General features: G+C 39.1%; 3 protein-coding genes across 6 annotated transcripts in view; 1 reads left to right on the top strand and 2 right to left on the bottom strand.

Moving 5' to 3' along the window:
• The window catches only part of dbn1 (drebrin 1), a 102483-nt gene extending 99385 nt beyond the window's left edge, over nt 1-3098 (top strand). For all 4 annotated transcript variants that reach the window (XM_074671791.1, XM_074671790.1, XM_074671789.1 and 1 more), the window contains 2 exons: nt 82-181; nt 332-3098. In XM_074671791.1, the coding sequence (XP_074527892.1) occupies nt 82-181; nt 332-387 (156 nt within the window). In that variant the 3' untranslated portion in view covers nt 388-3098. The remainder of the gene's footprint in view (nt 1-81; nt 182-331) is intronic.
• Nucleotides 3099-5095: 1997 nt separating this feature from the next.
• On the bottom strand, nt 5096-20749 carry LOC141791459 (AP-1 complex subunit beta-1). Its single transcript, XM_074671967.1, has 22 exons — nt 20613-20749; nt 18775-18826; nt 18508-18613; nt 17917-18052; nt 17085-17330; nt 16723-16913; nt 16184-16405; nt 15872-15992; nt 15370-15465; nt 14915-15030; nt 14610-14775; nt 14376-14474; nt 13942-14201; nt 13371-13563; nt 11456-11497; nt 10471-10623; nt 9552-9697; nt 9255-9384; nt 8962-9046; nt 8665-8751; nt 7553-7707; nt 5096-7073 (listed from the first exon to the last, which is right to left on the bottom strand). The coding sequence occupies exons 2-22, from the start codon at nt 18809-18811 to the stop codon at nt 6999-7001; spliced, it is 2862 nt and encodes a 953-aa protein (XP_074528068.1). The 5' UTR covers nt 18812-18826; nt 20613-20749; the 3' UTR covers nt 5096-6998.
• A 539-nt stretch (nt 20750-21288) lies between these two features.
• On the bottom strand, nt 21289-27661 carry mks1 (MKS transition zone complex subunit 1). The gene is made up of 18 exons (XM_074672159.1): nt 27151-27661; nt 26870-26988; nt 26490-26542; nt 26212-26379; nt 25694-25794; nt 25459-25587; nt 24889-24993; nt 24569-24677; nt 24377-24433; nt 24192-24234; nt 24044-24106; nt 23877-23947; nt 23723-23792; nt 23492-23599; nt 23003-23136; nt 22673-22755; nt 22193-22290; nt 21289-21886 (listed from the first exon to the last, which is right to left on the bottom strand). Exons 1-18 carry the CDS (start codon nt 27225-27227, stop codon nt 21783-21785), a joined length of 1692 nt encoding a protein of 563 aa, XP_074528260.1. The 5' UTR covers nt 27228-27661; the 3' UTR covers nt 21289-21782.
• Between the last annotated feature and the right edge of the window lie 53 nt (nt 27662-27714).

Raw genomic sequence — 27714 nt, 5'->3', positions numbered from 1 at the left:
AGACCGGTTACTGTCCCCAGACTTTAGAAAGTGATTTGTCTTTTTTTATGTTCATGGTTTTCTTTCTGTGTGCTCATACAGGCTAGTGAGGGCTACTTTAGCCAATCACAGGAAGAAGAATTTGGCCAGTCAGATGAGTCCTCAGCTAAACCTGCGCCTGTCTTTTATAACAAGCCACCAGGTGAGGATTTTGTCCGCTTGCTTGGTTCCTCAGTTAAAAAAAACTCTAATTACTCATTCTAGCTGCCATCATCGTAGACCCTAATGCTAACTCTACAAATACAGATTTTGAAAATGGAATAACTCACTGTGTGTGTCTGTCTATGATCAGAGATTGACATTACATGCTGGGACACGGACCCCGTGGTTGACGAAGACGACGACTAACTGGCTAATCAGAAACACCAACCACCGGACCAAGAGGAAGTAGGAAGTGCGCTTCATGAAGAAACAGATTTTTCTTTTTTTTTTTCTAAAAAACGAAACACAAACAACAAAAAAAGTCATAATAATAACAAATCTTGCATCAAAACTACTTCTGTATTATCTTTTAGAGGAAAACTGTAGCCAATGAAAAAAGGAGAGATTTGAGTTGTTGATGAAGATGGTTTAAAGGCTCAGTTATGTTCTTTTCTGTGTGTTTGTTATTTTATTTATTTGTTTTTCTTCTTTTTTTTGCTATGCAGATGTATTAGCTTGGAGAAGGGGACTTTGTTTGTGTAAATGATTTATTACACATTAACGTAGCCCACTGCTGCATATTAGAGACAATGAAGCCCAGTGTGAGGCCAGCAGCCAACACACCTAGTCTGTAGTGCTTTGATAACACCCTATAAACTAATACAGTGGATCATTACAGCTGCCATGTATATTTACACTCTCTGGTTCTTTTCTTACCTCTTTTTCACCTTCTTCCTTCTTTCTGCCTTCCAACAAGAATATCCCAAACATATTCACCTCCACAAGTCAGTTAATCTTGTATTTAGCCCTCATGTTCTGGGAAAAGGTGTCTTTTTTAAAGTTTATTCTGGTTTATCTTTCACTAACAGCTAGAGATATCAAACCTAATACCTGAAACAAGTTAAATCATGTCTGCATTTTGACCTTTTTTCACTCCTTTTTGTATGATTTAGAGACTGAATTCAAGATTAAATGGCTTGTAAAACTGGTTGTTTATTTCTTGGTGCACTTTCTTTTCTTCTTCTGCCTCCTTGTGGACGAGCTGCAGCTTCACAACCAGCCTTCCCTCTCCAGTTACATCCTTTTTACTGGACTAACAGTGTATATTTACACAAGCAAAAACCAGATGAACATTTTTTTGCATCAACTTTAGATGGATTGTTAAATATTTTTCCAGGTGTTAACAGTTTTTGGAGAGTTCAGCTTTGACACAAAGCCCCCTCCCGATTGTCCAGTTAAAATAGAAACAACAAGCCTTTTTATTGTTCTGATTGTCCTGAAACTTCACCAAAGGCAAAAAAAAAATGAGTTTTTCAGCAGCTTTGTGTTTTCAGAGCCTATTCATAATGTTTTGTTTGTTTGTTTGCTGTTTAACTTTAACAGTTTCTGTCTTAAACATGGACTGACAGAGTTAAATTTAAGGGACAGAGAGTGTGTTGTATGAGGCATTCTGGGGCCACACTGTCTTTTCAAATTTTGGTTTTGGATGCTGTTTTCATTCACTTGGAGAGCCAGATGTTAGCACCAGGTTCAGTCAATCTGTCACATCAAAGATCCCCCAAATGTTCCTATGTTTTTAAAAACACCTGTTCCCACTTCCACAGTCTATAAACTGTGTTGTGATGCAAAAAGAAAAATACAAGAAGCATCAAAGTCATGAGGGCTTATCTTCTGGAGATAACCATCAGAGCACAAAATCCATCTTTGAAAGGAAGACTGAGGTTCACAAATGTCACTGCAGTTTCCATTTATTTAAAGCCAAAAGTCATAAATATCCATGAAGAAGTTATTAATTTTACTTAAGACCACAAGTTTTAACTTTATGGTGGTGAAGAATCTTAGTCAGATTATTGCCATAGTTTATTGAGTTAATCTTCTGGGAATAAAGAGTGGATGGACCAAATTTTGCTTCAGTCCATTTGATGGCTATTAAGATATTGAGTCTGAAAATGTTAGCTCGGCCAACTTTTTTCACCCAACATAAAGTTATAAATCTCAGTACAGGGCAAAGGTCACCACATAGATTAACACCATAAGTGTCAAATTAAGTCTGAACTGTTCTTGTCCTAATTTGTATGAGAAGCAGAAGCTACGGAGCACCTTATGTGTGGAAAAAATCCAGAATCAAAAATGAATGTTGACTTTTGTAACATACTTAGATTACATGAAATGTAGAATTTCAAATGAGCAATGCAGGATTCTTGTTTTAATGCAAATGAATGCATTAGCATGGGTCAGGTTTGACAAACATGAGGGCTATTCCAGCAATATTATTTAAAAGACACTTTATCCCCTTTGAATTTGACTTTCAGGTTATCAAGATGTCTTTCTCTATATCTAAGTGTAAGAGTTTCCCTAAAACTTGAACACTTTTGGGCTTCTTTTAATGAATTACTTCCAAGAGTGATTTGAACTTTTTCATTTTTCCACTACAAAAAACTACATTAAAAGGTATATTTTGGGTTTTGTAGCCAACACCTTTGCAGGTGGAAGCCATGAGCAACCTGGTGAAGACAGAAAACACCATTACAGATTTGGGGGGGAGAAAAGGGATACTGACTTCAGCTTGACCAACACCTGGCCCTCCAAGCAGCTCAAAACTAAAACAACAAAGATTTTTTTTTTTTACCCAGACCCAAACCTGCTGCTTTTTGTTTAGTGCCAATGCAAAAAAAAAAAAAAAATACAACAAAAACACCACATGTATTTCTTTCTCATTTGTTAATTGGTGTTCTGTTTAGTTGCCATTGAAACTGGACTGAGAGTTGGGGCAGGCTGAGATTGGAGGTATGTGTGTTTTTAATACCTGTCAAAAAGTGTGCTAGAATTGATTTTCGGGACCTTTTTGAATATTAGCAACAACAGTGTTAGTCTTTTTTGCTGTACATTCCTGTAGAAAATAAAAACTCCTAGGCAATAATAACAAACCCATGTGTTGAAGTGTGTGATTGGAGCACCTCAAGGTTGTATGTATTTAAAGGAATGCAGATAAATGTAAAGAAGTTGTGAAGAACTTCTCAGATGATCCTGGTTGGAATTACACCTCAGCATCACAAGGATAAATGCATCCTAACATAATCAGCTATAATCTCTACTGCTTTTCCCCTTTGGGGTTCCTGGGACTGGAGGTATCACAGCTATCACTGAACACAAGGTGGGGTACACCCTTGACAGGTCAGCCTATCCAAGGGAGTATTGTAAAAACAGACAACCATTCCCCGCAGATACTCACCTACAGGCAATTTATAGAGCAAATCAACCTGATGTAACATTCATGGTGGTGGTCTGTTTTTTCTTTCTGCGGTCAGTTTTGAAAGTGCAATACCTGAAAAATGAAACTAATATTAAGTAATGGATTACATACGGGGGGCACATATTGGAAACATGACAGATCTAACTGCAATTTATGGTAGCAGTTCAAAATGCTTGTGGTGAGCCCACTTCTTTTTCCATGAGTAGAAGGTCCGTCTTTTTGTTGACTGTCTAAGTCGACCTATGGCCTTTATTTTGGCAGCCTTCCTGTGAAAGATCAGTTAGTTGAGTGGAGTTCTGTAGGATAATAAAAGCTGTTATCCTTAGGTTGCTGGTTCAACTCTGGCTGGAAGACTGTGCTTTTCCAAGTAGTCCTGTATTGTAAGTTTCTTGAGATGGAAAACATGAAAGCCATCATACCCAGTTGCAATGTAGGGAGTGGGGAAGGAACGATGCTTTCTTTCCCTTGTGTAAATGCAGCATTTTCATTGATTTTGGGGAAAATTTCACGAAAGCCGGTTGTCCCATCAAAACGATATATCTGGCAACCACTAAGGTTACATTTAGCATGTCAGATGGACTGGGGCCTTAAGAAATTTTGTCACTGGAAGTGAATGGCTTCTTGTCCTACTAGAGAGAGGAAAATGGTCCTGTTCTGTTAAGCTGGGTGTCCTGGTCTCGTTAACTCAGTTAGTAGACCTGAGGACTGTAGGATGTTAGCGCAGTTATCCTTAGATTGCTGGTTCAACCCAGGTTTGAGGAATGTCCCATTCCAAGCAACCATGTACTGTACGTTTCTTGAGATGGAATAGATAAAAGCCATCACACCCTGTTGCAATGTCCAGAGTGATAATGGAAAAGTGCTTTCGTTACCTTTTGTGAATGTAGCATTTTCATAATTTGGAGGGGATTTAAACATAGCCTGTTGTCCCACCAAAAATACATCTTGCAACTACTAAGGTCACTTTTAGCATGTCAGATAAATTGGGGCTTTAAGAATTTTTTTTTACTGGAAGTTTCAGACTTCTTATCCATCTTGTTAGGGGAATATGGTCTGTTGCCTATTAGCAGGGTAGCATCCCTTTGATATCTCAGTTGGTAGAGCAGAGAACTGCAGATGTTAGAACAGTTATTCCTAGGTCGCTGGTTTAACTCTGGTTTGAAGAATATCCTTTTCAAAGTAGTCCTGTATTGTAAGTTTCTTGAGCTGGAACAGATGAAAGCCATCATACCCAGTTGCAAATCCAGAGTGAGGAGGAAACATTATCTGTCAACTACTGAGATATGTTTTGGCATGTCACATTGACTAGGGCCTCAAGAAATTTTGTTAGTGGAAGTTTTCGACCTTTTTGATCTGCTACGAAGGGGAACGTGGTTTCAGGGAATCCTGTATTTTGGCCAAGGGGAAACATCTGTTTTTAAAATGAGAAGCTTAGGGCGGAAGTGCTAAAAGCAGCAGTTTGAGTTTCTACTCAGGGCTGGTTGCAGAAGGACAGTATTATTAATAATAACAGCTTTATTAAAAAAAAAACTCTAAATACCTAATATTGAACAGTCAGTGGTTTTGTCTTGTGTTTCTAAGATGATACACTTCTAAGAATTTCAGCATTTATTTTTTCCAAGCCTCCTTAAAAAAAAAGAAAAATCTCAACACATGGTGATGTATTATTTGTACATTTTATTGACCTTAGACTTTGTACTGGGACAATGACAAATCATAAACAACAGGATTATATCAGTGGCACTTTACATATTCCATTTATTCTGATGGTATTGTAGCTGTCTTTTAACATACAGCATTTCTCCTTAAAAGACTAGTTTCTATCTACGTTGTGAGTGTGCTTTAAGAAATGCTTCTCTGAAACTATTAAAGGTCTTCAACAGAGACACAGAGTTAATACACTGGATTGTAAATTAAGTGTTAAGACGGACAGTGGGATCATGCAGACTGATAGGAATCTTTTTCCACTCCACATAAGAAAATAGTGTCACCAACACATCATATGATACAGAGATAAGCCTTTTCTGTTTAATAGATAGAGGCAGAGCATTTCATTTTTAAGGTAATACCAAAAAAATCTGAGTTAATAAGCTTCACAAGTTACATCATCACATCTACTCTGTATTTAAGCAACTCCTGGCCTTAGAGTGTAGACACTTAATTGTTCTACAGCACAGATAACTCCAACATTAGAAGGTTTATATTGACACTGGGGCACTATAACACAAGCTTGGCATTTAATATGTGAATGTGTGCTTGGACCTGTGATTGGTTTGGGTGACTGGCCACAGGTTTTAGACAGAGCTGAAAACAATGGAATGAAAGTCGAGGAAACAACAGTGGCTTAAAAAGTGGAGATGACATGTTAAAATCAAATCGTGCAACTGCAACAATAAAGCCAGAAAAAAAGAAAACACAGAGGTAGATGCACAATAAATAGGAATGATAAAACAGGGTTTATAAAGCTGTGTACAGCTATGTTGTAATACTGTACAAGGCTTATGAGAAGAAAAATACACAAAACAACTGTGCAGTTCTTAAAAGGGAGTGGTACTGGTGTGTTAACATGAGATGTAAAGCTATTGTGATTTGTAAAGTGGTACAAAAAATGTTGAAAATTGAGCAACTTGCCAGTCAGAGGCCTTTTTTCCTGATATGTAGCATATATGAATACAGCTTCTCAAAATTAGCTTCTTTTTTCACCAGAAATGTGGAAACAACAACGTGGAATGCAAGGCTTTCAAAGCCGTAGGATTTCAATCTTGTATTATCTCCTATACATTTATGTTTTTGCATTTTTTTTCCAATTGCATTTAAATGTTTTATCCTTGTGAGAACAAAAGAACAATTGGTTTTGCTTTTTTGGGCAAATATTGGTTGAGACCCATTACACGAAAGTTAGTTACAACAGGAAAAACGTGTGTGCAGTTTAAGTGATGACTGTCTATTTATGATACATCATAAAAATTGTCCTCGGGGTAACACTCAGCAGATCAGCAAAAAAGGCTTCAGACAAATGCATTGTAGGTTTCAACTCTTCAAACATCTAAAGCAAAAGGAATGAATCAACACATGAGATTTTCTGTTTGTTTAGCTGAGGCAAGGCAGGTATAAACAATACATCCCAACCAAAGGAGAGAGCAGCATACAGTACAAAATAATGGCTTAATGGAAACAGGGTCGTCTTTCCTCTCAGACACATCTTCACAACATTAAGACACTAAGATAAGGATGGAATGGTCGACTTGTTTTTATGGAAAGATATAATTGAAATAGTTGGTGGACTAAAGGGTTTCACTGTAACATTTAACTGCCGAAAGACAGGAAGTCTAACAGTGATGGTACCGTTTGACAAAAGCACAAAAAACTGAACTACAGCATGGTGATCACTCAGGTAAGCATTGTGATCAACGGACAAAAAACAGCCCCAATATCTCAGTTCCAATTTATCCAGCTTCACTGTTTGGATTCCCATGTTTTGGCAGTTAACTGCATTAAACAAACAAAAGAAAAACACTGCTATTGGATGTCAGGACAAAGCAGAGATGCTATTTTGTAGAACAGCTCAGTTCTTCAGCACAGTGTCATACATTTGGTAGACATACTGAGAAACCTCTGGGGCCCGACACTTCAGAGACAGCTGTGGAGAAAAGAGAGAAGATGATTAACAAACGTATTCTTGGGTAGAACAATGAAGGAAGTGAATGAGATTTGTTTAAAAAGTGGTTCAACCTGTAAAATAAAATTAAGTTATATCTGATTTACCAAACATTTAAGGTTAAAATGTTTTATTAATGAATTTTTTATGCAACATGTTAAATAATAATCTTATAATGTAATAATATTGTAATAAATATTAAATGATAACTGCTTGCGGTTTTGAATTTCTAAGACCTAAATTAAGGCTCACACATTGGGGCCTTTTTTAGTCCTAAAATATTTTTAATTGTTGATACTTTAACTATTACGCAATTTTATTGTACAAATCGTTAATCCACCCTACATTAAAAAGTCATTCAACGCAAAGTATTTCCACTTGGAACAATCACAGTTAAGTACTTTTTGTAGCACCAGAACTATAACAGGCCAGATTTGTACTGATTTGAACTCTTCGAATACCGTGTAGTTGGGGTTTCCTGGTTGAATGCGTAGCTCAGCCAGGATCCAGATGCCATTAGTCAGTTTGAGGGACTGGTACAGCATGTCTTGGCCTTCTACATTTCTCTTGGCAATGGTGTAGATGTTGTTATTCTGCAGCTTTCCTGACACTGTGTCTGCAAGACAAACGTGTTGGTTAACACACAGTAAAACTTAAGACTTAATTCTAACTACTTAACAAAGAGGAACAAACAAAGACAAGACGCTAGAGCATTCTAATCTCTAAAAACACTAACACTGAGTTAATAGATATTGGAAAAAGTTATCTGGGGTCTGATGAGGAATGGGCTCTAAGAGGATATGCCACAGGTTCTACAACACTGGTGCAATCTAAAGAGAAAAGGTGTGGGTTACATGAGCCATCCTGCTGTCAGTGTGAAGGTGGAACAAAAATGCACAAGATGGAAATGTTGAGGTGTCCAAAGATGAGCATGCAAGGTGTTGAAAGAGCACAGAGAAAGGGAAGAAAAGTTTGATGAGTTGAAGCTCGAAAAAGAGGAGCTTATCAGTCCTGACAGTTTGATGGCGTAATCAGGTCAGTGATTGTTGATGACGAGATGAAAGATGAGTTAATGGATAGAATATAAAGTGGCCATTGTGGCTTGAGGGGGAGCACTGATGTTAAATGTGTCTGTATATCTAAGTCAGTAACACTTCTTTGTATTGGCTACCTCCTACTGTCTTTGTCATTGTGCATGCCTGTTGTACTTTGCAGACTGAGCTGTTTAAATGTGTTAAAGAGCAGTGTGGAAAATGCACTATAACTAGTAATAAGTGTTGTTAATATTACTTCTGCTTATGAAAAACTTCTCTGCAACAAGTTAAGTAAAAATTTCAAACACAACCTGAAAGTGAGTAGTGACGATATACTTTCATCCATACATGTATAAATAATAGATTTCCTGAGTCACTTAATTAAAGAATCAACACCAACTTAAAAAAAATACTAAAATAATTAACCTTGAACCTAAAAATCACTAACTTTACTCATCCAGAAGAAATATTTTCACATCTGATCTGTAAGAAGGAAATACTAGACAGTCCAATATTTAGCTGAGCACAGTTGTACCTACCAGCATTTAAGTGGCACTCCTTTATCTGGTACTGTAGCTCGTTCTCATTGGGAATGTCTTTCCAGGTAGCCAGGAACACCTGTCGCTCTACAGAAGAAATCAAACAACAACCTCTCAACACTTAAGATCTAAGGAAGCAGATTAACTTTTTTCAGATAACTCACGCTGCAGCTTTCCACAGTGTTATGTTTAGCTCTGTGACACAGTGTTGTGAAAGACTTTGTATAGTAATGTAGAAATGATAGTGTGTAAACATCTGATAATAATGATTTGGCCAGTCATGAGCAACTTTCATACCCATTTTCCCATCCTCCACGAAGAATATATTGAGAGGAATGAGTACGCTGAAGTAGAAGACATCAATGCTGTTCTTCACAGCCACCTGTGGGCAAGAAAACAAAGATAATGTGGATTTGACCTCAGGTAAAATGGGGGTGTTTGTTTTGGTCTTGGTGAAATCTGACAAAAGAAATCACAAAATGAAAAAACAGATTGGTTTCATGTCAAAGGAATTTCTCCCGTACAACAGGATATACTGTTTAGGTAAAGACACAGATTAGCAAATCATCCCAATCTCTGCATTTCTGTACCTGCAGATTATTGAGCGGGTCCATCTTCATGACTGGGCCGATTGTGTTGATAGGCAAAGAGATGTCTATGCTCTGGCTGGGCATCAGAGGAGTGTGAATGGGAAGAGGACTGGTGGGAATCATTCCGAAACTACACGAAACAAAAATACACAAAAGTGACTGTCAATATTCAAAACATGTAACTCGGTTTGAACATCATAAACCAAACTCATGAGGTATAAATTACACTAATACAGCAGCTCCAATGTTATGTACAGTGATGGGAGGCAATAAAACATTTCTTGTGAGCCTTCTCACCTGTTCTTGTTGAACTGAACAGCAAAGTCTGTCATGTGTTGCAGCGCCTTGTTGGTGAATGTCATGTCCATATACATGTGGCCCTGACGACGAGAGAAGGTTCCAGAAATTTCCAGCCCCTTTGCTTTAACTGCAGGTAGCCAGACCTGGTTAAAAAAAAGTAGCAGTGTATTTAGTTCTGTGGATCACATACTTTTAAAACCACATACTTGTTCACTTTGCTTTACTCCTTTGTAATGTCATCTCAAATCTGTGTGCAAGCATAAAATACGACTGCAGGAGTAGAAAGGCTTACCTTTAATGTGTTTTTAATTCAGCAACAGGTTAACATTGTTGCTAGCTTTCCTGTTTCACTTAATATTTTCATCTTTGCAGAAAACTACCATTTAGTGCAGGGGTGGCCAACCAGTCAGAGACCAAGAGCCACAAAAATTACCGTGGTACTACAGCGAGCTACTTCACACTCGTGGTCTTACAAACACATTTCCTCTTTAACATAAACAAAATTACATAAAATGAAAATCAATACATTTCCAATTTTCAAAGCGAGGTTTATTGTGTTTGTGTGTTTAAATTTGTACTAGAGAAGAGAAACTAAAACTTAAGTATCAATCCCAACTGATCCCAACGTTTGCATCCATACATATAGAGTTTAGATTAATCGGCACTACACTACTCATAACTATATCTATATTTTTATGAATGGATCTAAGAGCCACATACCGAAAAGCAAAGAGCCACATGCGGCTCGCGAGCCACAGGTTGGCCACCCCTGGTTTAGAGCATGTAGATGAAAATGCTTTTTGTTAAGGAGTAGTTTTTACATCTGTGTAAATCACTCACTTTTTGACTACAATGCTGTGTGATTAATAAGCTTTATTCTTCCAATATTTTAGAGTTTAAGGTGAAGTAAACTCACTGCTTTTGCGGCCACATAGCCTCCAGTGGTGATGGCCATGCCCGTAGAGAGCTCAAACAGGTCATTGAGGCCGCTGCTGGCAGCCGGCGGTGCTGGTGTAGGCGACGGAGCAAATGTGCTTGGGACAGATGAGGGAATGAAGTTTTGTCCAACCTGAAGCAATCACAGCAAACACAAGGAAAATAAGTGACCCAGGATTGAAATACACTCCCTGTTTCATACTCTGCTTTACACACGACCACACAAGCAAATAAAAGCCATGCAAAAAACAGAGGCGATTCATGCCACTCATATGTGATTAAAAAGGAAAAAGTCTGAATTACAGCGACATCGACAGTTAGCTAAAGCCTGTATGACAGAAAGAGTGAAGGGGAAACAAATGTGGGTTGAGCCTTTTTTTGGTCATTCAGGCTATAATGAGCATTCAGTACATCAGACTACAGCAGAATGACAGAAAACTCTACATTTTCACAAAGCAGTCCTACTCATTGATCGGTGGCTCTGCTTCCTCCACTATCAAGAGGAATAAAATAGTTATCTCTGTAAACAGAGTGATTAATGTAAATGTGGCCAGATCTGAATTATAGGCATCTTAAGAGTGTCTTCTGTCGTATTGCTAATTCTTCCTAACAGACCAGTCACCAAATGCTACATAGCTTTTAACACTTTGTTTTAAACAGAAAATACTCTTTCTTTTTTGTTTTGGTCCATTTTAAAACTTTCTTGGCGCTTTCATTGTCTGAAACAACTTCATGTATTGTCTAACCAGACTGAAATGGGTGAAAGTTGGCAGACCACGTCTTCTGACCAATAAACAAAGGCTAACTTTTGCCAAAGGTTTGTGTAGTCCTCCATCTGAAATATTTGAGTGCAGAAAAACAAGCAAAGTGTAGGTGAAAATTTGGTTAGAGGGTGTGATGGGTTTAATTGAATAAGCATGCAGCATGCAGACAGGCAGACCGCCAAACAGAAGGGCTGGACTTACTGCTGGACTTCCCCCAACACCTCCGCCCAGGTCTCCCCCCAGCTACAGGAGAGAAGAGAGGCCCCCAAAGACAGCATCCAAACATCACAGACAGACCAAACATACAAACAGAAACAGAGACAGAGACTTTCTTAGCAACCGCAACCCATCAAGAGAAGCCCTCACTTTCTGCGAAAAAAAAGCAGCTTCGCTTGTTACATCACACAGTGAATTATAAGACCTTTAAATCTGCAAGAAGGTTATCAAGAGGTCCAGTTATTCCAGCGACTTGAAGAAGTGAAAAAGCAAGTTTTAACAGAGGAACAACACAGCAGGGCTTAATGTATCTCTGTGGTGAAAAATACTTGACAGTTATGATGTTAGTGTTACAAATGTTTTCATTATTTGAAGCATTTTATAACATTTTGGTGAGGAGTGTGAAGTTAAGGAGTATCTGATGTTTTCACAATATACTGATACAGTATTAACTGTAAGAATTGAATCAGTAAGTGAAGCAAATGCAAACCTGCATGCACGCATACAATCATACACATTTAAAGGTCCCATATTATGCAAAAATCACTTAATTAAGTCTCTTAGTGAAATTTGTGGGTTTTTGGCTTTCCTCCCAGCCCACAAAACGTGATATTCAATGACAAAACTTGTACTTAGTAGTGCTTGTGAATGTAAAATCCTGACCTAAAACGAGCTGTTTGGATTTGGGAGATTTGCCGACGTCAGCGATTCCCTTTTTTGACCAATCAGAATCAAGTCTGACCTGATTGGTCCACCGGAGCAGCAGTTTTTGGCTGTAAACAGCCACATAGTTCCATGCACAAGCTTCCCATCTCGGAAGAAGACAAGACTAAGTGGCTAGAGTTCATTTATCAAGGAAATGTGCCAGCTACACTCAGTAAAACTGTGCATGTGTGTGCTAGTCACTTCACGGCCGACTGCTTTTCCAACTTTGGAAAGTACATCAGAGGGCTAGCGAATAGACTGGTCCTGAATCCAGACGCATTACCAACCATCTGCCAACAAACCTCGGACCCTGGAAATGTGAGTATTTTAAATGCTGTGTGCTGTGGAGCAGATGTAAGAGCTTTTCCTCAGTGTCCCCCCTGTCTCTATGTTAGCTTCAGGATGCTAACTTAAGCTGCAGTCAGCCTGTTGTTTTAGCCTGTAACGTTACGGTAAACGAGCTTCGCTGTTTTCTAAACATTATGCACTCAGAGCTCATGGTGCCCCTTGTAGTGATGCTGAAGAGCGGGGCGGTATCAGCGGTGGCTCATTTACAAATGAAGGTCACGCCCACTAAATCAGACCGCTCTGAACAGAGGGGCTATGAGAGCCTGGAAACAATGCTGCTGTGCTTGATTTATTGGCTTTTTGGACCAAAACATGTTTCTACCATTTCATGAAGACATCAATGATCCATATTAAACTGCACAAAAGGAGCAGAATATAGGACCTTTAAAGAAAATATTTGCACTGCTTCTTTGAAACAGATAACAATTTTACAGACAGAATTAATTCTGTTTGGAGGAACACTTCGACTTTTACTGATGGTTCTAGGATTGAAACGTGATAGGCTCTCGCACCATTATACAATCTCACTGTATATACTTTTGATCCTTATGAAAATTTCTCAAATAAAATGCATACAAATTTTAAAAGTGATAATTAATCATGTAAAAGCAAAATGCAAGGCTTTTAGGAAGTACTGGTCAGCCGAATGTAGCCAGTCAAAGAACTCAGCTTGCGTGTTTCCTACAGATTTGTTTATACCAGTCTCTGCCTCCTTTGCCTTCTGTACTTGAAGCTTTCAGTGAGTGAAAAAGGGATGTTATCTTTAAAAAATAGAAACATTTTAGTTTGGAGCGCATGTGAATGTGTGTGTGAGCGTGTGTGTGTGACAGTGTGTGTTTAAGCTAACCAAACTGTCCAAGCCTCCACCCAGCAGGTCCACTGCACCCATCTGCATCGAGGACACCTGGGGCACATTGACTGGGGGGCCCAGGTCAAGGTTCAGGAGGTCTCCCAGCAGGTCGCCCTGACTGGGTATCACATGTGGCTGATCCATGGCAGCTGCTGGCCCGCTGCTCACTGGGCTCTCACCTGTATCAATGCTGCCAGAGAGAAAAATACACATCTCTGGTGAGGGATAGTTGTAAAAAAGCTCAGACTCAGATGTGGTAGAGGTGATGTGAAACAAGTCCAGAAACAGCCTTAGAGTTTAGGAAATCATCTGATTTCTTGTTACCTAAGGGGGGTATAAAAATCTTTAAAAGCCAGAAAAGAAAGAATGTGAAATCAAATCCTGCATCTGGTTCTGGAGCGTACAGAAAAGTTTCATTCTTTATGTTAAAACCTTGTGTTTGAGCATGTGAAGCTACTTTCTTTCATCACATGTTTCAGACAGCCAAAAGTGATGCAATACATGTCTTAAAACAAAGCTAAAGGAATATTAAACCCATCTGGGTCTATCACAGAGTCCTGTGTCCCACCTGCTGTGCTGCACGGGAAGGTGTTTCCGGTGGATTCCATGACTGCCCTCGACAAAGGCGCTGGGTGGTTTGTGATACACAGATGCCAGGGAGCCGATGTGGCAGATGAGCTCGTCCAGCAGGGTGGGCTCAATCAGGTCAGTCTCCTCTGAGATCAGGGGCTTCTCGGACAGAACCACCTCCTTGGCGGTCACAGGGTCAGTGGACAACAAACGCCAGTAGATGTAGCCTCGATCACGCAGGTCAGGGTTGTCAGAGTCCTACAGGGGAGCAAAAAACAAAGACAAAAGCTGTGAAATGGATTTCTTTGTTCTCTTTTGCATCTAATCCATGGCCAGGGTTTTTTTTATTTAGGGAGCTGCATTGATCACATGGAATAACTAAAGTCTGATTTTGACTTGAACCTGAATGTCTTTAAAAATAAAAGATGTCACCTGTGTTGCCAGGCTGAGGACCTGCTGCACCAGCTCCTGAGTCTCAGATGGTTTCTTGAGGAACAGCTTGACGATAGCAGTCAGCAGCGTGAGCTGGACCTGTACATTTGAGCAATCTGTTAGGCTCCTGTCAATACCAGTTTAGCTCTAATCCTCACTGTAGAAAAGCAGAAGTGTGTAACGTTCAGACATGGCAGACCCTATTTCCTGGTGTGAGTTTTCTGATAAATGTACCTGAGTGCTCTCATCGTGGAAGCCTTCGAGGAAACTCTCCAGCAACTCATCAGCGTTATCAATTCTCTCTGCATACTCCCCGACAATCCAGATCATGGCAGCTCGAGCATCAGGCTCATCAAGAGAGTCCAGATTCTCACACAGAGTGGCAATGATGCTCTCATACCTGAAGGAGAGCAGAACAAATGCCTGTCAGAGTAGAACCTGACAATAAAACCTTTGTGTGAATTCAACTGCCTGGAGATGCTCAATAATTATCTAAAATGACAACTGGAGGGTTAGTTGTTAAACAGTAGAAAACATACTTGTTGGGGTACTTGCGGAAGATGTCCCTGATGACGACGATAGCCTCCTGAACAACATAGTTGACCTTAGTCTGAATCAGGTCAAGCAGGGTGCTGACGCAGCGCTCAGCTGATTGCTGAAGAAGATGAGAACAGAGGAAACATCTCAGCAATACTTGGAGAAAATATTTTCACCACCCACCTACATTTTTATCTCCACCAAGGAGGTTATGTTTTTGGGAGAGTTTGTCTTTCTGTCTGTCTGTGAACAACATAACTCAAAAAGTAACGAATGACTCTTGATGTAATTGTCAGGAAATAACATTGAAGTAGGACTAAAGTGTTGTGTGACAGTCACAATATGCTTGGCGGGCCTCAGGTACTGTTGAACAGAAGTAATGAGGGAAATATCCTGAGGAGAAATGAAAAAGCTATTTAAAGGCAGAGTAGAGATCATCAGTGACAAAATATCTCACCTCTACTTTGATGGCACAGCGGCCGATGGCTCGCACAGCCTTTCGCACAAAGTCAACATCCACCTCTGTTGCGTATTCCTTTAGTTCAGCCAGAACCTGAAAGTAACAGGAAAAAAAAACATTGTCACAAAGATTGTTGTTTGTAAAGATTATTCTAGCTTCATCGGCTGAAATACAATTTTCTGTTAAGTTTTTATGTTTTCTTCCACTTCTTCTTCAAAAAACACTGAGTATGGTATTTCAATCTATTAACATTTGACATTAAAAAGTACTTAGTTTCTAACCTTGTTCACTTCAACACAGAAAAATAAGAAATAATGACGCAAAACTTAATGAGTGTTTTTTTCTGAGCCCTAAAACTCAGTCTAGCTTAGTCCTTTCAGTCACTCTTCATGCTCTTGCCAAAAATCTTGATTTTCTCTACCATCATCACTGAAGACAAGAAACCATTCAGCACAATTATCCTCCAGACAAGCTTTGCTTATTACTAATTTTAAGGTACCTGAGCAATGTTGGCCTGAGAAGCCAGACGGATCATGATGTCCAGTTTCTCCAGTTTCACATAGATCGGGTCATTGTACTTGACAAAGAAGACTTTGATCTCCTGCTTCAGGATCTCAGGCCTGCACACAAAGCATTACAACAACCACAATGATAGAGGAAAGTGTTTCCTGACACAGCTTGACAGCTAAGAAAAAAATAGATGGAGCTCAGAAAATTACTAAACAGAAGAATAATTGTTTGATTTCATTAACTTGTAGTTGTGTAAATATGTCAAGAAGCCTTCTTTTAGCATTTAGAAACAGCCTCGCACCTTTTCTGGACGATGAGGTTGATGTTCCTCAGAGCCACATACTGGACCTCAGGCTCTCCAGAGAGTAAGGTGACCAGAGGTGGAGATAACTTCTTCAGCAGGGTGTTGTAGTAATCAGAGTCTTTGGGAAGTAGCTCCAAGAACTTCATCAACACCTTGACGGCCGACAGCACCACAGCTGAGTTGGCATGAGAGAGACGAGGAGTGACGCGCTCGCAGATGCTGTAAAAGGATATAAGAAAAATAAATAAGATTTGCTATGATTCACATTTATCTGCATCAACTGTGACAGACAGGAGTTAATATCTGCTTTTATATTTAGCTGATGAATTAAAAGGTTGTTGGTTTTTTATTTCCTTTCAGTAAAAAAAGTTTCAGGTAAACTATTTTTGTTATTTTTGGGGTTAACAGTCTCTGAGTCGAAACAGATACCACAGACTCGCTCAGCAACAATCAACTTCCTCTTCAAACATCAAAAGTTATATTCTGGTCAGTAAGAAAAAGCCTATATTCCATACTTCAGTCAGTTTGATTGCTACCTTTGGGCCTCGCGTTCATCCTTGGGGTTGTAGTTGGACAAGCAGTCCAGAATGAAGATCTGTCCCCACTCCGTGCACTCATTCAGAGCCGTCAGCAGCTTGTTGATGTTCTGAGGATTGAGGTCCAGGAGGTTGCTGTTGGGGTGAGACTCGCTGATCTCAGACAGGGCAGCAACTGCATTGGCTACAACCTGAAAGAAAAGAAGCTTTCTGTGAATAAAACCTGGAAGGGAAAACTCACCAGCACTTGCACCATATTGAGTTTAATCCAACCTTTCTAGTTACACTGGTATCTCATCATACTCTGTGTCCATGATTGTCATTGCAAGACGAATAAAACCAAAAGAAGAACTGAAACCTACCATGGGATTTGAGTCAGCAATGAGATCCCTCAGAGAGTCCAGGAAGCCTTGATCCTCCACCATCTGGGCGTTTATGTCATGAAGTTTGGCCACACAAACAGCTGCCGTTTTCCTAACGTACGGGTCCTCATCCTTCAGACACTTCCTCAGTGGCTCGCACAGATACTCTGTGATTTTGTCCACACGGATGCAGCCCATGGTGCGGACAGCCAGGGCTCTGATCAGGGGGTTGGGGTCCTCACAGTCCTGCAGGAAAAGACCAGTCAGTCTTATGAATTCATTAGGAGATCCCTGGAATTTCATCAGCATCTCCAGATTCAAAAATTCTTGACGTTTAAATGTAACCTTATGGTGTTAAACTTGGGTTTACTGTTGATTTATGGGGGGTCAAAAAGGGGGGACATTACTTCAACCAATATCCTATTATTCCAACATAATGTACTAAAAATGTACACCCTGACAAACACTCCCATGAGCTTTAGGTTTTTTTTCCTTTTGTAAAAAGATGTGGTCACATTTCTCTTTACAGATTGTAGTGAGGCTGAAAGCAACCTCTCTGTCTCAGGTGACTCAACTAACCCGTGCCCAACTGGCAATCAGAGACAGATGAAACAGCAGGAGAAAGGAGAAAGCTTGTAGTGTGTGTTACTGCAGATATATTTAAACCTTGTTTAGAAGAAGAGAGGTAACTTTATTGTCTCAACATGTATGTTTAGGGTTGTAGAGTTTTCAAGGGTTCTTTAAAAATAGTCTCGTTATACCTCTGTTTTCATTTTGTTGTCATTCCCCTTATCCCCTAACCAATAACAAAGCAGATGTATTACAAGCTTGCCTTGACAAAGCTGTTGACAGCCATGATGGCCATGTCTGGCTGGCTCTTAGCGTAGTTCATCAAATAGAGGTAGACCAACTTCTTCAGCTCCAGGTTGTCGGTCTGCATGCAGTTCACAACATCTGGGAATAAAGAACTGAAAACACAACAAGAGGTGTCTGTAAGACTTAACAGTGATGTATTTCAAGGATTTTTCTTTTGTTTCATTCTTTGAAAGTGGAGAAACCACCTGTGTTTTAGTACTGAGACGTTTTCCGTATTTGATGCTTTTTATGAGGTTATTAAACAGATGTCCAGTATCTGGATAGAGCTCAAATTTCTCCTCAGACTTTGCCTGCATTTCCTGCATTCCTGTGCACAACACTGTGTTTTTCCACCTGATAAGACTAATGCTTGACTGAGCTAAAATAATTCCAGGAGCTCACAACAGCAAACACACAAGCAGCTCCTTTCATACTGACTTTATGCCAGTTACCACATAATCAAGTGTGCATAGTTTAGCCTCATCTTTATTTGCTGGGCACGCCTCAGGTGGTGAATGATTTACATCCTGAACCATTTAATATCAGAGGTTAGATATGTGGTTGTTACCTGACATCTTTGCCAACAGTCATTGCAGCAATGACCTTCTTTACGGCCTCCTTTCTTTTCTCTTTCTTCTCATTGTTCAGCTCGGCCTTCAGCTCAAAGATCTCCCCTGCAACATAAGTCACATAGTGTTGATTACAGTGCGAAGTGAAAACAGTGTGGTATATCAGGAGGTTTTAGAACCAAAACAATCAATTTTAAAAAGCACAGTGAATTAGGTAATGAGTTATTTGGTAGTGGAGTCTGCAACACCAATCCCTCCTTTCTCACCTTTTTTGTTTGTTGTAAAGTATTTGGAGTCCGTCATGGTTGTATTCTTTGCCTGTACAGAGAAATTGTTTTGAATTATACCAAGTATCTTTATCAATACTTCAGCAATTCTCAGATAAGGTGTGAGCTTTTAAATTCAATTAACCTGGTTCTGCCTGTTATTTTCAGCTTGATCTTACAAGTTGCCATATATGATGAACAAGTTTGGTCATTTCCATTTACAACTTGGTTTCTAACATGATCCACTGCATTCATTACTGACAACAGGTTAATACAGCTATGCAATTTGCTTCAATAAATTGTGCATGAAAATAGCATGAGCTCAGAATAATCATTCTTTCTCTTGTTAACACAACATTTTAATAGCAGCTTAAGTTTTTAGTTTCATATAAAGCAACTGCTTCTGATAAGCATGTTCACTAAGAAGAGTAACACTGAAACCCTTGGAAATTTTGGTGCTGCACGATCAATGGATTTTTCAAGGGTGAGTTCATTCATTATAATAGGCTGTTAATTAGGAGTAACAGACCAACTATAAGGCAGAAGAAAAAACATACTTGGTGAACAAAACTACCAAGAGCATCAGAAATTATTTGAAATTTTTGGTTGCAACACTTCCTGACAAGTTGCAAATAATACATACACACACACACACACACACACACACACACACACACACACACACTCACACACACACACACACACACACACACACACACACACACACACACACACACACACACACACACACACACACACACACACACACACACACACACAGCCCTGGGGTAGATGTATCATTTTGGTAATGTATGTAGATGTATTTCCATTCATCTTCTTCAATAAACACTAAATGCAATCAAACGTTTGTCGAGCGTTAACGTAAAAGATTGTGAAACTGTAACACATTTAAATATACAATTCAGTGCAAATGAATGAATCTGAACGTATACCCAACTGAACTGGACTTTGCGAATAAGAATCTTAAGTTTGTCCTTGTAAAATAAACGTTAGGTCACACATTAGTTCGCTACGGAGCAGTTTATATGTACTACGTTATCGTTAGCCTGCTGCATGCTAACATTCGCTGCATCGATGTTCTATCAAATAATGCGTCATAGCCAAATGGACTCTAAGCAAGTATGCGCTTGCGCAGAACCACAATGCTTGGCTGGTCATCAGCTACAAATCAACGCTCTCAAAACTTTTCTCACAACTTCTCTCATGTCGTAAGCAAATGCTTTACCATCCAATTTTCACACGTTTCCCTATATTGTGATGCTAATGGAATAAGAAACTGCGTCAGAGAAAGAGATTGGAGACTGGGGGCATAAATGATAGTTCATTGATATATAATTCTCTGAAAAGCTTACATATCGATTCAATAATCGAAAATCAATACATGATCACATAATGTAACAAAGCAGTGTAGCAGACTGTGTAGTGGGAGCAATATTTATTAGGAGATAGACAGCCTCTGCTTCCGCGCTTCATTTTTTACAGGGTAGCAAAACTCAACGGAACACCAGTTCAGTGACTGCCGCTTACGCCGCCACCTCTTGAGAGGCGTTGTAAATAAAAAGGCCGACCAAATTTAATGTGCAAATCCCAACCAACGAGGTAATCACTGCTGTCAAGTGTTTCCCGTAGCTTAACTGGATTTTAAATGTGGGAACTCAATCTGAAATCTTTACAGATGAGTGACCAGCGGCCCTGTTTTACTGTAGCTGACAGGATGTATATTGTTACCTATGTTGTGAAATGCCTAGCCCACTGATCTTCACAAAATTATAAATCTGAAGCAGTTATGTTAAAGAAACATGAAATAACCCAGATACCTTATGGAGTGTATATCAGCGGGAAGATTTTAAAGTGGGAACGAGGCGCAGGCTGGTCCTTTGCCTGGTTAAAGGAAGATGGAGAATCTGGATCGTAATGTGACTTTCACTGTCGTAGGAAAATGGGCAACTTCCCCTTTCAGCTCAGACTCTCATTGGGATTTAGATAAAAGATGCATTTGATGCCGCAACACATCTCAACCAAGCCCTCGGTTTAGAGTGTACCCCTAGCTCGGCTTCATGCGGTTGGGGTCTACAAAGGATTATAATGTGAAAAAGTAACTTTTTTTTTTGCACGCAAGAAACCGGACACAGCAAGGTCATCAGCGGCTGTGACACCAGATATATGGATTACATGTAGATTGTATGGCTCGATTAAAGAGTCAAATTGCCATGCAGGCACTCTAGCAAAATAAAATACTGCAAGTCTTCAGTCCAATTTCCCATTTGTTGAACAAGATTTGAATACGACGTGTTTCAGGCGTGACTCCTTAATTTCCTACAATCTTCACAGGTCTTGAATGCAGCACGGGAGGAAAATCTTGCAAGAAAGCAAAACCCAGAATAATGAACTGTTTGGTCATCTTGATGTGGCCAATAAGTCCTGCATTTAAACCGCCCTCAACGGCCCAAGAAAAAACTACAGTACATTAACCATTTCCGTTTGCATTTTAATGAAAAGGTCTACAAAAGTGTCTGTGAAAATACAGATTTAACAGTCATTACAAAAGTATACTAGAGCAAAAATGTTTATATACAGAGTTTTTAAAAACAATGTGAAAACTGAATTCCAATTTGTGTAGTGCCATTTTATTAAAAAAGGTTTTTAATAAGCCTGTGTTTAACTCAAACAACTTTAATTCAATGGTGACCACAGATGCAATGCAGTTTGTGTTTATACCATACTCAGATAGCATATTCATTTCACTCTCTTTGTTATTTGAATAAATTTATCTTAAACCTGAATGCCAACTCACTAAAAAGTGTTTTCCATATCAAAAATGTTTAATACATAGATTCTCAGTAAAACATGGTCAATGTACAATGGTTCGATTAATAAATAGGATAAACAGAAACTAATTCCATTCTAATTCAGCTTCTGTTATAAACCTTGTGATGAGCTGTTTAAGAGTGCCTGCTCGGATGTGAGTCAGAAAATGATTTTCACGTTCATGCAGAGGACTCAATCTGGAGTTGGGAGGTGGCGTTGATGAGGTCTCTTGGAAGACTCTCTCGGGCCTCTTGCATCCTTCTTCTGGCTCTTTGGAAGGCCTCTGACATAGACAAAAATCTGGAGTGAGATCTTTAAAATCTTTTATTTTTCAATACTTATTCAGTAATTTTCCAGTAAAACTAGCTAAAAAAGGGTGATTTGACCAACAAATGAAATATCTAGGCTCTATTGTCTATGGCAAACTTCCTCTTTTGTCATGCAGGTCTTCTACTTCCTTACAAGTTTAACAAAATTATTATTTTCCCTGATCAACAACATCTTAAGATTTTGGGCTTCAGAGCTGAAAAAAACTTTCTCCCCTATGATAATAATAATAATAAAAAAAAGATTAAATAATTGTCTTTACCCAGGATGGTGCAAACAGCTCCTTGCTGGCTAAATCCTCCCAGCTGTTCAAAAACTTTCTGCCTCCTCTTCTTCAACATGGTGGCATCAACAAAGGCCCTAAAACATGAACATAAATACACAAACAGTGATTAAACAGAAAAGTAAAATGAGTAAAAAATAATGATTAATAAAATGATCTACAGAATCTGGACACAAACAAAAGGAAACGCTTGTTGAATTTTATCACATCACAGTAAGCTGACTTTTAACAAATTCTAACCATCCATATATTTGGTATTCATAAATCTCAGAGATTTGAACAGATGTTAAGATGTGAGGGCAGAGTGTTTGACAGAAGTTGATCAATAAAAGAGTCTAAGTCGTATAAAAGTTTTATCAAACTGCGCTTTCACTTCTTCACTCATTAATCTTCATGTTGGTTTTTAGTGATGTATATAGATGTTGGGCTTGTCATATCATCATCAAATCCATTACATACCTGGCTTGCTGAATGCAGTGCAGATTAAATGTGACGCTTCCTGTGGTTTCTGTGCAGAAGCCAAAGCGACTCAACCTTTCTCCCTGCAGCCATACACAAAGGGGGAAGAAGAATTTATCCATGTCATCAAAGGATGGTAGAGACAAAAAATATGAGTATATTTTCATATGAAACTACATATTTGTAAAAGGATTATTCATGGTAATGTTCAGTTTGAAAAGCTTGGCAGTAGTCTGATATTAGAGTTTAGGTACTAGAATTGTAGATCAGTGCTAGCAGTTCAGGAATCATAATGTACTTGAGAGGGTTGCAACACAGGCTCAATCATACCTTGAAGGTCCCGGGTATCCTGACGTAGCTGTGGTCTTCAAGCTCCGGTGAACCGCCAATGAAGAAGCGTCTCAGGGCTGAGACTGTCCCGGTCTGAAGAGGTCTCCATGTATGGCATGTTATTGTATGCTTACCTGGCAAATACAGAAGTATGCATGCATAAACAAAACATTAAACATAAACAAATAAGGGAAAGGGTTAAAAACTATGAGTTAGCTTGCTGGACACATTGTTACTGGGTTCTAGGGCTGATTTGTGCTTTGTTTTTTATTTGTTTCAATTGATTAATTCATGCTTCACTTTAAAATGTTGAATGATTTGTTTTTAGAAATGTGAATTGGAGCAGGACAAAATTCCAGTGCTGATGATAATAAATTCTTTGTGAATGTAAAATACCATATGCTGGCTTAGTCAGTCTTTAAAAGTGTTAGGAACTGTCTTTGTTTTGTTTTCTGTAGAACAGAAACCTTTACAGGAGCAAAAACATACCAGGCACGGAAGGAAAAAGCAGATAGCCATAGCCTTCTGTCCGATAGCGCAGCCATGAGTCGAGAGAAAGAATTTTGAAGTACAGCACTGGCCACTGGGAAATGGACTCTAAGACAAAGACAAAATTCACAGTTCAAACTGATCGCTTCAGAGTTTAATGGCCCATAGGACTGACCATAACAAAAAACAAATGAAATAAAATATTCAAACAAATTCATGGCTGATATTGACCTTCACTTTCTTTTTCACACATGAAGAATGCTTCAAAGCTGAAAGGGAAACTGAAGAAGGCTACATTTTCCTGTTGGCAGAAAACAAGACAGTAAATTCAATCTTGGAAGCCAAGTTATGGAGCAGTTCACTGTTTTATGTTATGTATACACACCTTCCCCGATGTTTTGGTCCTGCAGGTCTGAGTTACCCCTGACAGACATTGAAATGGCAAACTGGACCAATCTTCAGTGAAGAACAAGAAAACAGATCAAAGTGTTAATTTAACGATTGATTTATTTGTCACAGTTTAACTAGCTTAGTGATATAATCGTGACTTACTGTTGGGCAGTTCCATGAAGAAGTGGATGTATAAGTTATCATATTCAAACCCTTTGGCTGAGACTGTAATTAAGCAATGAGAAACAAAAAAAATTACAGGCATTTTCTATATATATTCTGTCATGATGTCTACAGCTCTGCTACTTACCAATCTCTCCATTCATCACATAGCGCAGAATACCAGCAGGAGGCTAAAGGAGACACCAAGTACAGTAAGTACAAAAGCCTTTTCCTTATAGATTACCATCAAAAAGTGTAATACTGATACTTTGAAAATCACGATTATCAAGATATATTACAAAAGTACGACACGTGAAATTAATAAAGACTTACCATTTCAAAATCTTGCCCGACGAGGCTGTTGAGGTATTCTTTGTGCCGTGCATACAGCTAGGGACAGAGAAAGTGAACATGATGAGTTCTGTTGTTTTGACTCCATATTGAGTGCTACCATAACAATCATAAGAATGTATTGTCTTCAGTTCTGCTCAGGTTGTGTAGGACCTGTGGCCAAGATGAACTCACATCTTTGTACATGTTCTGTTCCTTCTCCTTTTCCTCTGGTTTCATGACTGTAGAGACATTCTCCAGGAAGAGACGCCAAACCTCTCTCCTCTCCCCCTGTGTGACGATTCTGCACGGCATACAACACACTGATATTCTGTTTTTGTTGTTTTTAATGATTTGTTTTTCTTTTATGATGTTAATTCATCATAGATGGTAGAGTATTAGGTCTGAACGTATACAGCAAAGCAGTAGACTCAGATCAAGCAATTATGTAAAGATGGTTGATATGAAATGAACACTGGAGGTTTCAGTCAGCCTCAGTCATGTTGTGTACTTGCCTGTAAGGCTCTTTGTCTTTGTTGAAGTCAGGTTTTACGATGACTGTTCCACTGCCATCAGTTTTTATGGTTACCAGCAGACATTCATTCTCTGTCAGGCCGAGCCTGAAAAAACAGATAATCATAACAGAGGTTCACTGCACAATTAACGAAAGAAACCTGCTTGTAGTATGAGGTTCACCCACTCAATTTCTAAACCACAAACCCTCCTTGAGTCAAAGTATGCCATTTTATCGTACAATGTATCAGTTTTACCTGGTAGAAACCTGACATAGGTCTCTGAATATCTTTGTGTGAAAATGCGTAATGCCTGTCAATGAATAGGTACATTGACAAACACTATAATATGTATTCTGTGGGATCAGTTCTAGGTGCTAAAGTAGGACATGTACATAAAACTGCTGCCAACCAGAGATGCACAACATATCTTACAACGGAAGATTAATAGCTTCTCTCAAATAACTTTAATGCTTTGATATTATAATAAAATTGACAGAACTTATTTCTGGAGAGCAATCTCAGTTTGACACTACATGCACAAATTGAAAGTCTTTGTGCAAAAGGTCTTACCTTCCAGGTGGACTCAGGTCTCCCATGATGTGCATGGTCTGCATAGTGTTATTCACCACATGACTGTTTTTTACAAACTCCTCTGTGGGCTCCCAGGTAATGATCTTCGTCTTTGGAACGGTACTATCCCTGCAAAATTAAACAGATTGTCCTTAATATGACATGATCAATACAATACAATTACTGTAACATTGTTGTTTTTACATATGAACAAGTGAGCTGGTGTATCGCATACATGGTGCGTCTCTCCTGTCGTCTGTGCCTCACGCTTGCCATCCTTTCGGCCAGAAATGTGGGTTCTGCTTTGGTTGTAGTCAGTAAGTCAGTGGTTTGTTTCTTTGTGGATCCAAAAAAGACAAAGTTCACAGAGACATCATAAGACTTTACTTCAGAGTCATTACCTGGCTCACTGGTTGTATATAATTCTTAGTGATTCACAGTCTGCATAAAGCTTTACCACACAGACTGGACTATTGTGAAAAGACAAATGAACAATGTCTTAGGGAAAAAAGCCAGTGTGAAAAGATGTGAAAACCACCTTTTTTAAAACTCACAACATATGATTTTTCTATATATTTCAAGATAACACACTCATTTAAAGATATCCCTGCAATAAGGATAGCTTAACATAAAATACTGCTAGAAAGATGAAGACATGAACATGACCATTTCCAAGAAGATTGCCCACTCACTTAGCTTTATATTGACTTGTTCAAACTTGGACAGTTGTGAAACTGATGCAACATAACCCACCAGTTGTTGGTATGGAAGACAGTTAGTGAAGCGGTCGTGATCGGTGTACGTGAAAATTCTGTGATTTCTTCTCCCCTTTGACCTGTTCAGGGCCTTGATTTCTGAGTGATACTGGCGCTCCAGAGGGGTCTGACATGCTGTCTCATTCTGGAATAGTTCCATCTCATACTGCTCCAGAGACAGAGAAGAGATTGTGCAGATGTAAACAGAAAAATAAATTCCAAATTTTCCACTCTAACATGCTGTGTGGTGCAGATACTAAAAACTCAAAGTGTTACCTGACTGAAGAGTTTCTCTTGCCAGCTCACCACCAGCTCCTCTTCATTGTCACCTGATGGCAGAAAAGCATTCTTTAATGCTGATGAATTTGAATATGGTTTGAGGGAAGCCCCCTAAAATTTGCATGGAATGTGCATCACGCTGGTATAAATGAACTTCTGTGGACAGCACCATGAGGATAACATAAGGGCTCCATGACCAACATCACCTCAGATTATTAATTGTTCATACAGTCAAGATTTGATGCACACTGGCTCAATAAACCAAACAGGTACTGACAAGTTTAAAATCTGGTAGTAAAATATAAATGACTGTGGATCCGAAAGATGAGGATGTTAAGAAAGAGTTCACAAGAATCATGCAAATACACATGGGGTACCTGTCTGTCCCTTTGAGGTGAGGGTTTCCAGTTCAATAGCTCCTTCTTGCTGGGACAGAACTTGCTGCTGGAGGTGCTGAGAGAGGGCTGCTGTGGATGTAACCCTTTCTATACGCACCCTAAATTGAAAATTTAAAAGGATACATTGTTAAAATATTTTGTCCTGGCAGTTCAAATTTTTTTGGACAAGATTTCATACCACCAGTGAGAACAGTAAACAAACCCAGCCATTTAGAGTAGTATATACAGATTACAGTTAAGGTTTACCACCAATTCCTTACTTAATTCTCAGATTTTTGACTGCATCCCGGGACCGAAAAACAGCTTCTCCGGTATCTGTGTTCCAACAGTCTGCCATTAATCTTCAGATAAAGATTTGATGCTAGCAAGCAATTTCTATGGGCTAAAGCTACAGTAAGCATATACGTCGTTTTGTCTTCTGCACACTCGCAACAACTAGGCACTGAATAAAGAAGCGCTAGCAGTTTTTGTCGATGTGAATTAATTTCAGTAACGAATAACTTAATGGTGTAAATAATAGCTGCTACAGGAAACTAAACCCTTAGCATGTAGCTAAGTAAGGAGCAGTTGTCGTTGCCATAGCGATATAGCTCGTTCTTCTTCTTTTGTTGATATTTTGGCGGCTTGCCAGTTTACACGGCACTACCGCCACCCATCGAAGCGACTCCTTGAGCCTAAAAGGCTTCTTTTAGAATACAAGACCTTTTCCACAAATTTCACAGTTTCATTTTGCAATAAATATGAACTTTTGTTGTTTCTTGGATGTGTGCATGCGTAGCACACATTTCGCTGTAATTATCAGACTAGCATATAGCTTTTATATG

Source organism: Halichoeres trimaculatus, unplaced genomic scaffold (genome assembly GCF_033239565.1).
Source record: "Halichoeres trimaculatus isolate MK-OKI-2021-1 unplaced genomic scaffold, fHalTri1.1 fHalTri1_scaffold_6, whole genome shotgun sequence".
Lineage (NCBI taxonomy): Eukaryota > Metazoa > Chordata > Actinopteri > Labriformes > Labridae > Halichoeres > Halichoeres trimaculatus.
This window is presented reverse-complemented; position numbering and strand designations above follow the sequence as displayed.

Bases quoted from the DNA above. Each gene is read 5' to 3' on its own strand.
- mks1 (XM_074672159.1), bottom strand. From the start codon at position 27,227: ATGGCAGACTGTTGGAACACAGATACCGGAGAAGCTGTTTTTCGGTCC. The intron at 25,795-26,211 runs GTGGGTTATGTT...GGATCCACAAAG, and splicing joins GTCTTCCATACCAACAACTG to AAACAAACCACTGACTTACT. The intron at 21,887-22,192 runs GTAAAGACAATT...TGTCTATGTCAG, and splicing joins AGCTGTTTGCACCATCCTGG to AGGCCTTCCAAAGAGCCAGA.
- LOC141791459 (XM_074671967.1), bottom strand. From the start codon at position 18,811: ATGACGGACTCCAAATACTTTACAACAAACAAAAAAG. The intron at 15,466-15,871 runs GTACCTTAAAAT...TGTTACTTTCAG, and splicing joins CTCAGGCCAACATTGCTCAG to GTTCTGGCTGAACTAAAGGA. The intron at 9,385-9,551 runs GTGAGAAGGCTC...TGTTTCGTGTAG, and splicing joins GTTCAGTTCAACAAGAACAG to TTTCGGAATGATTCCCACCA.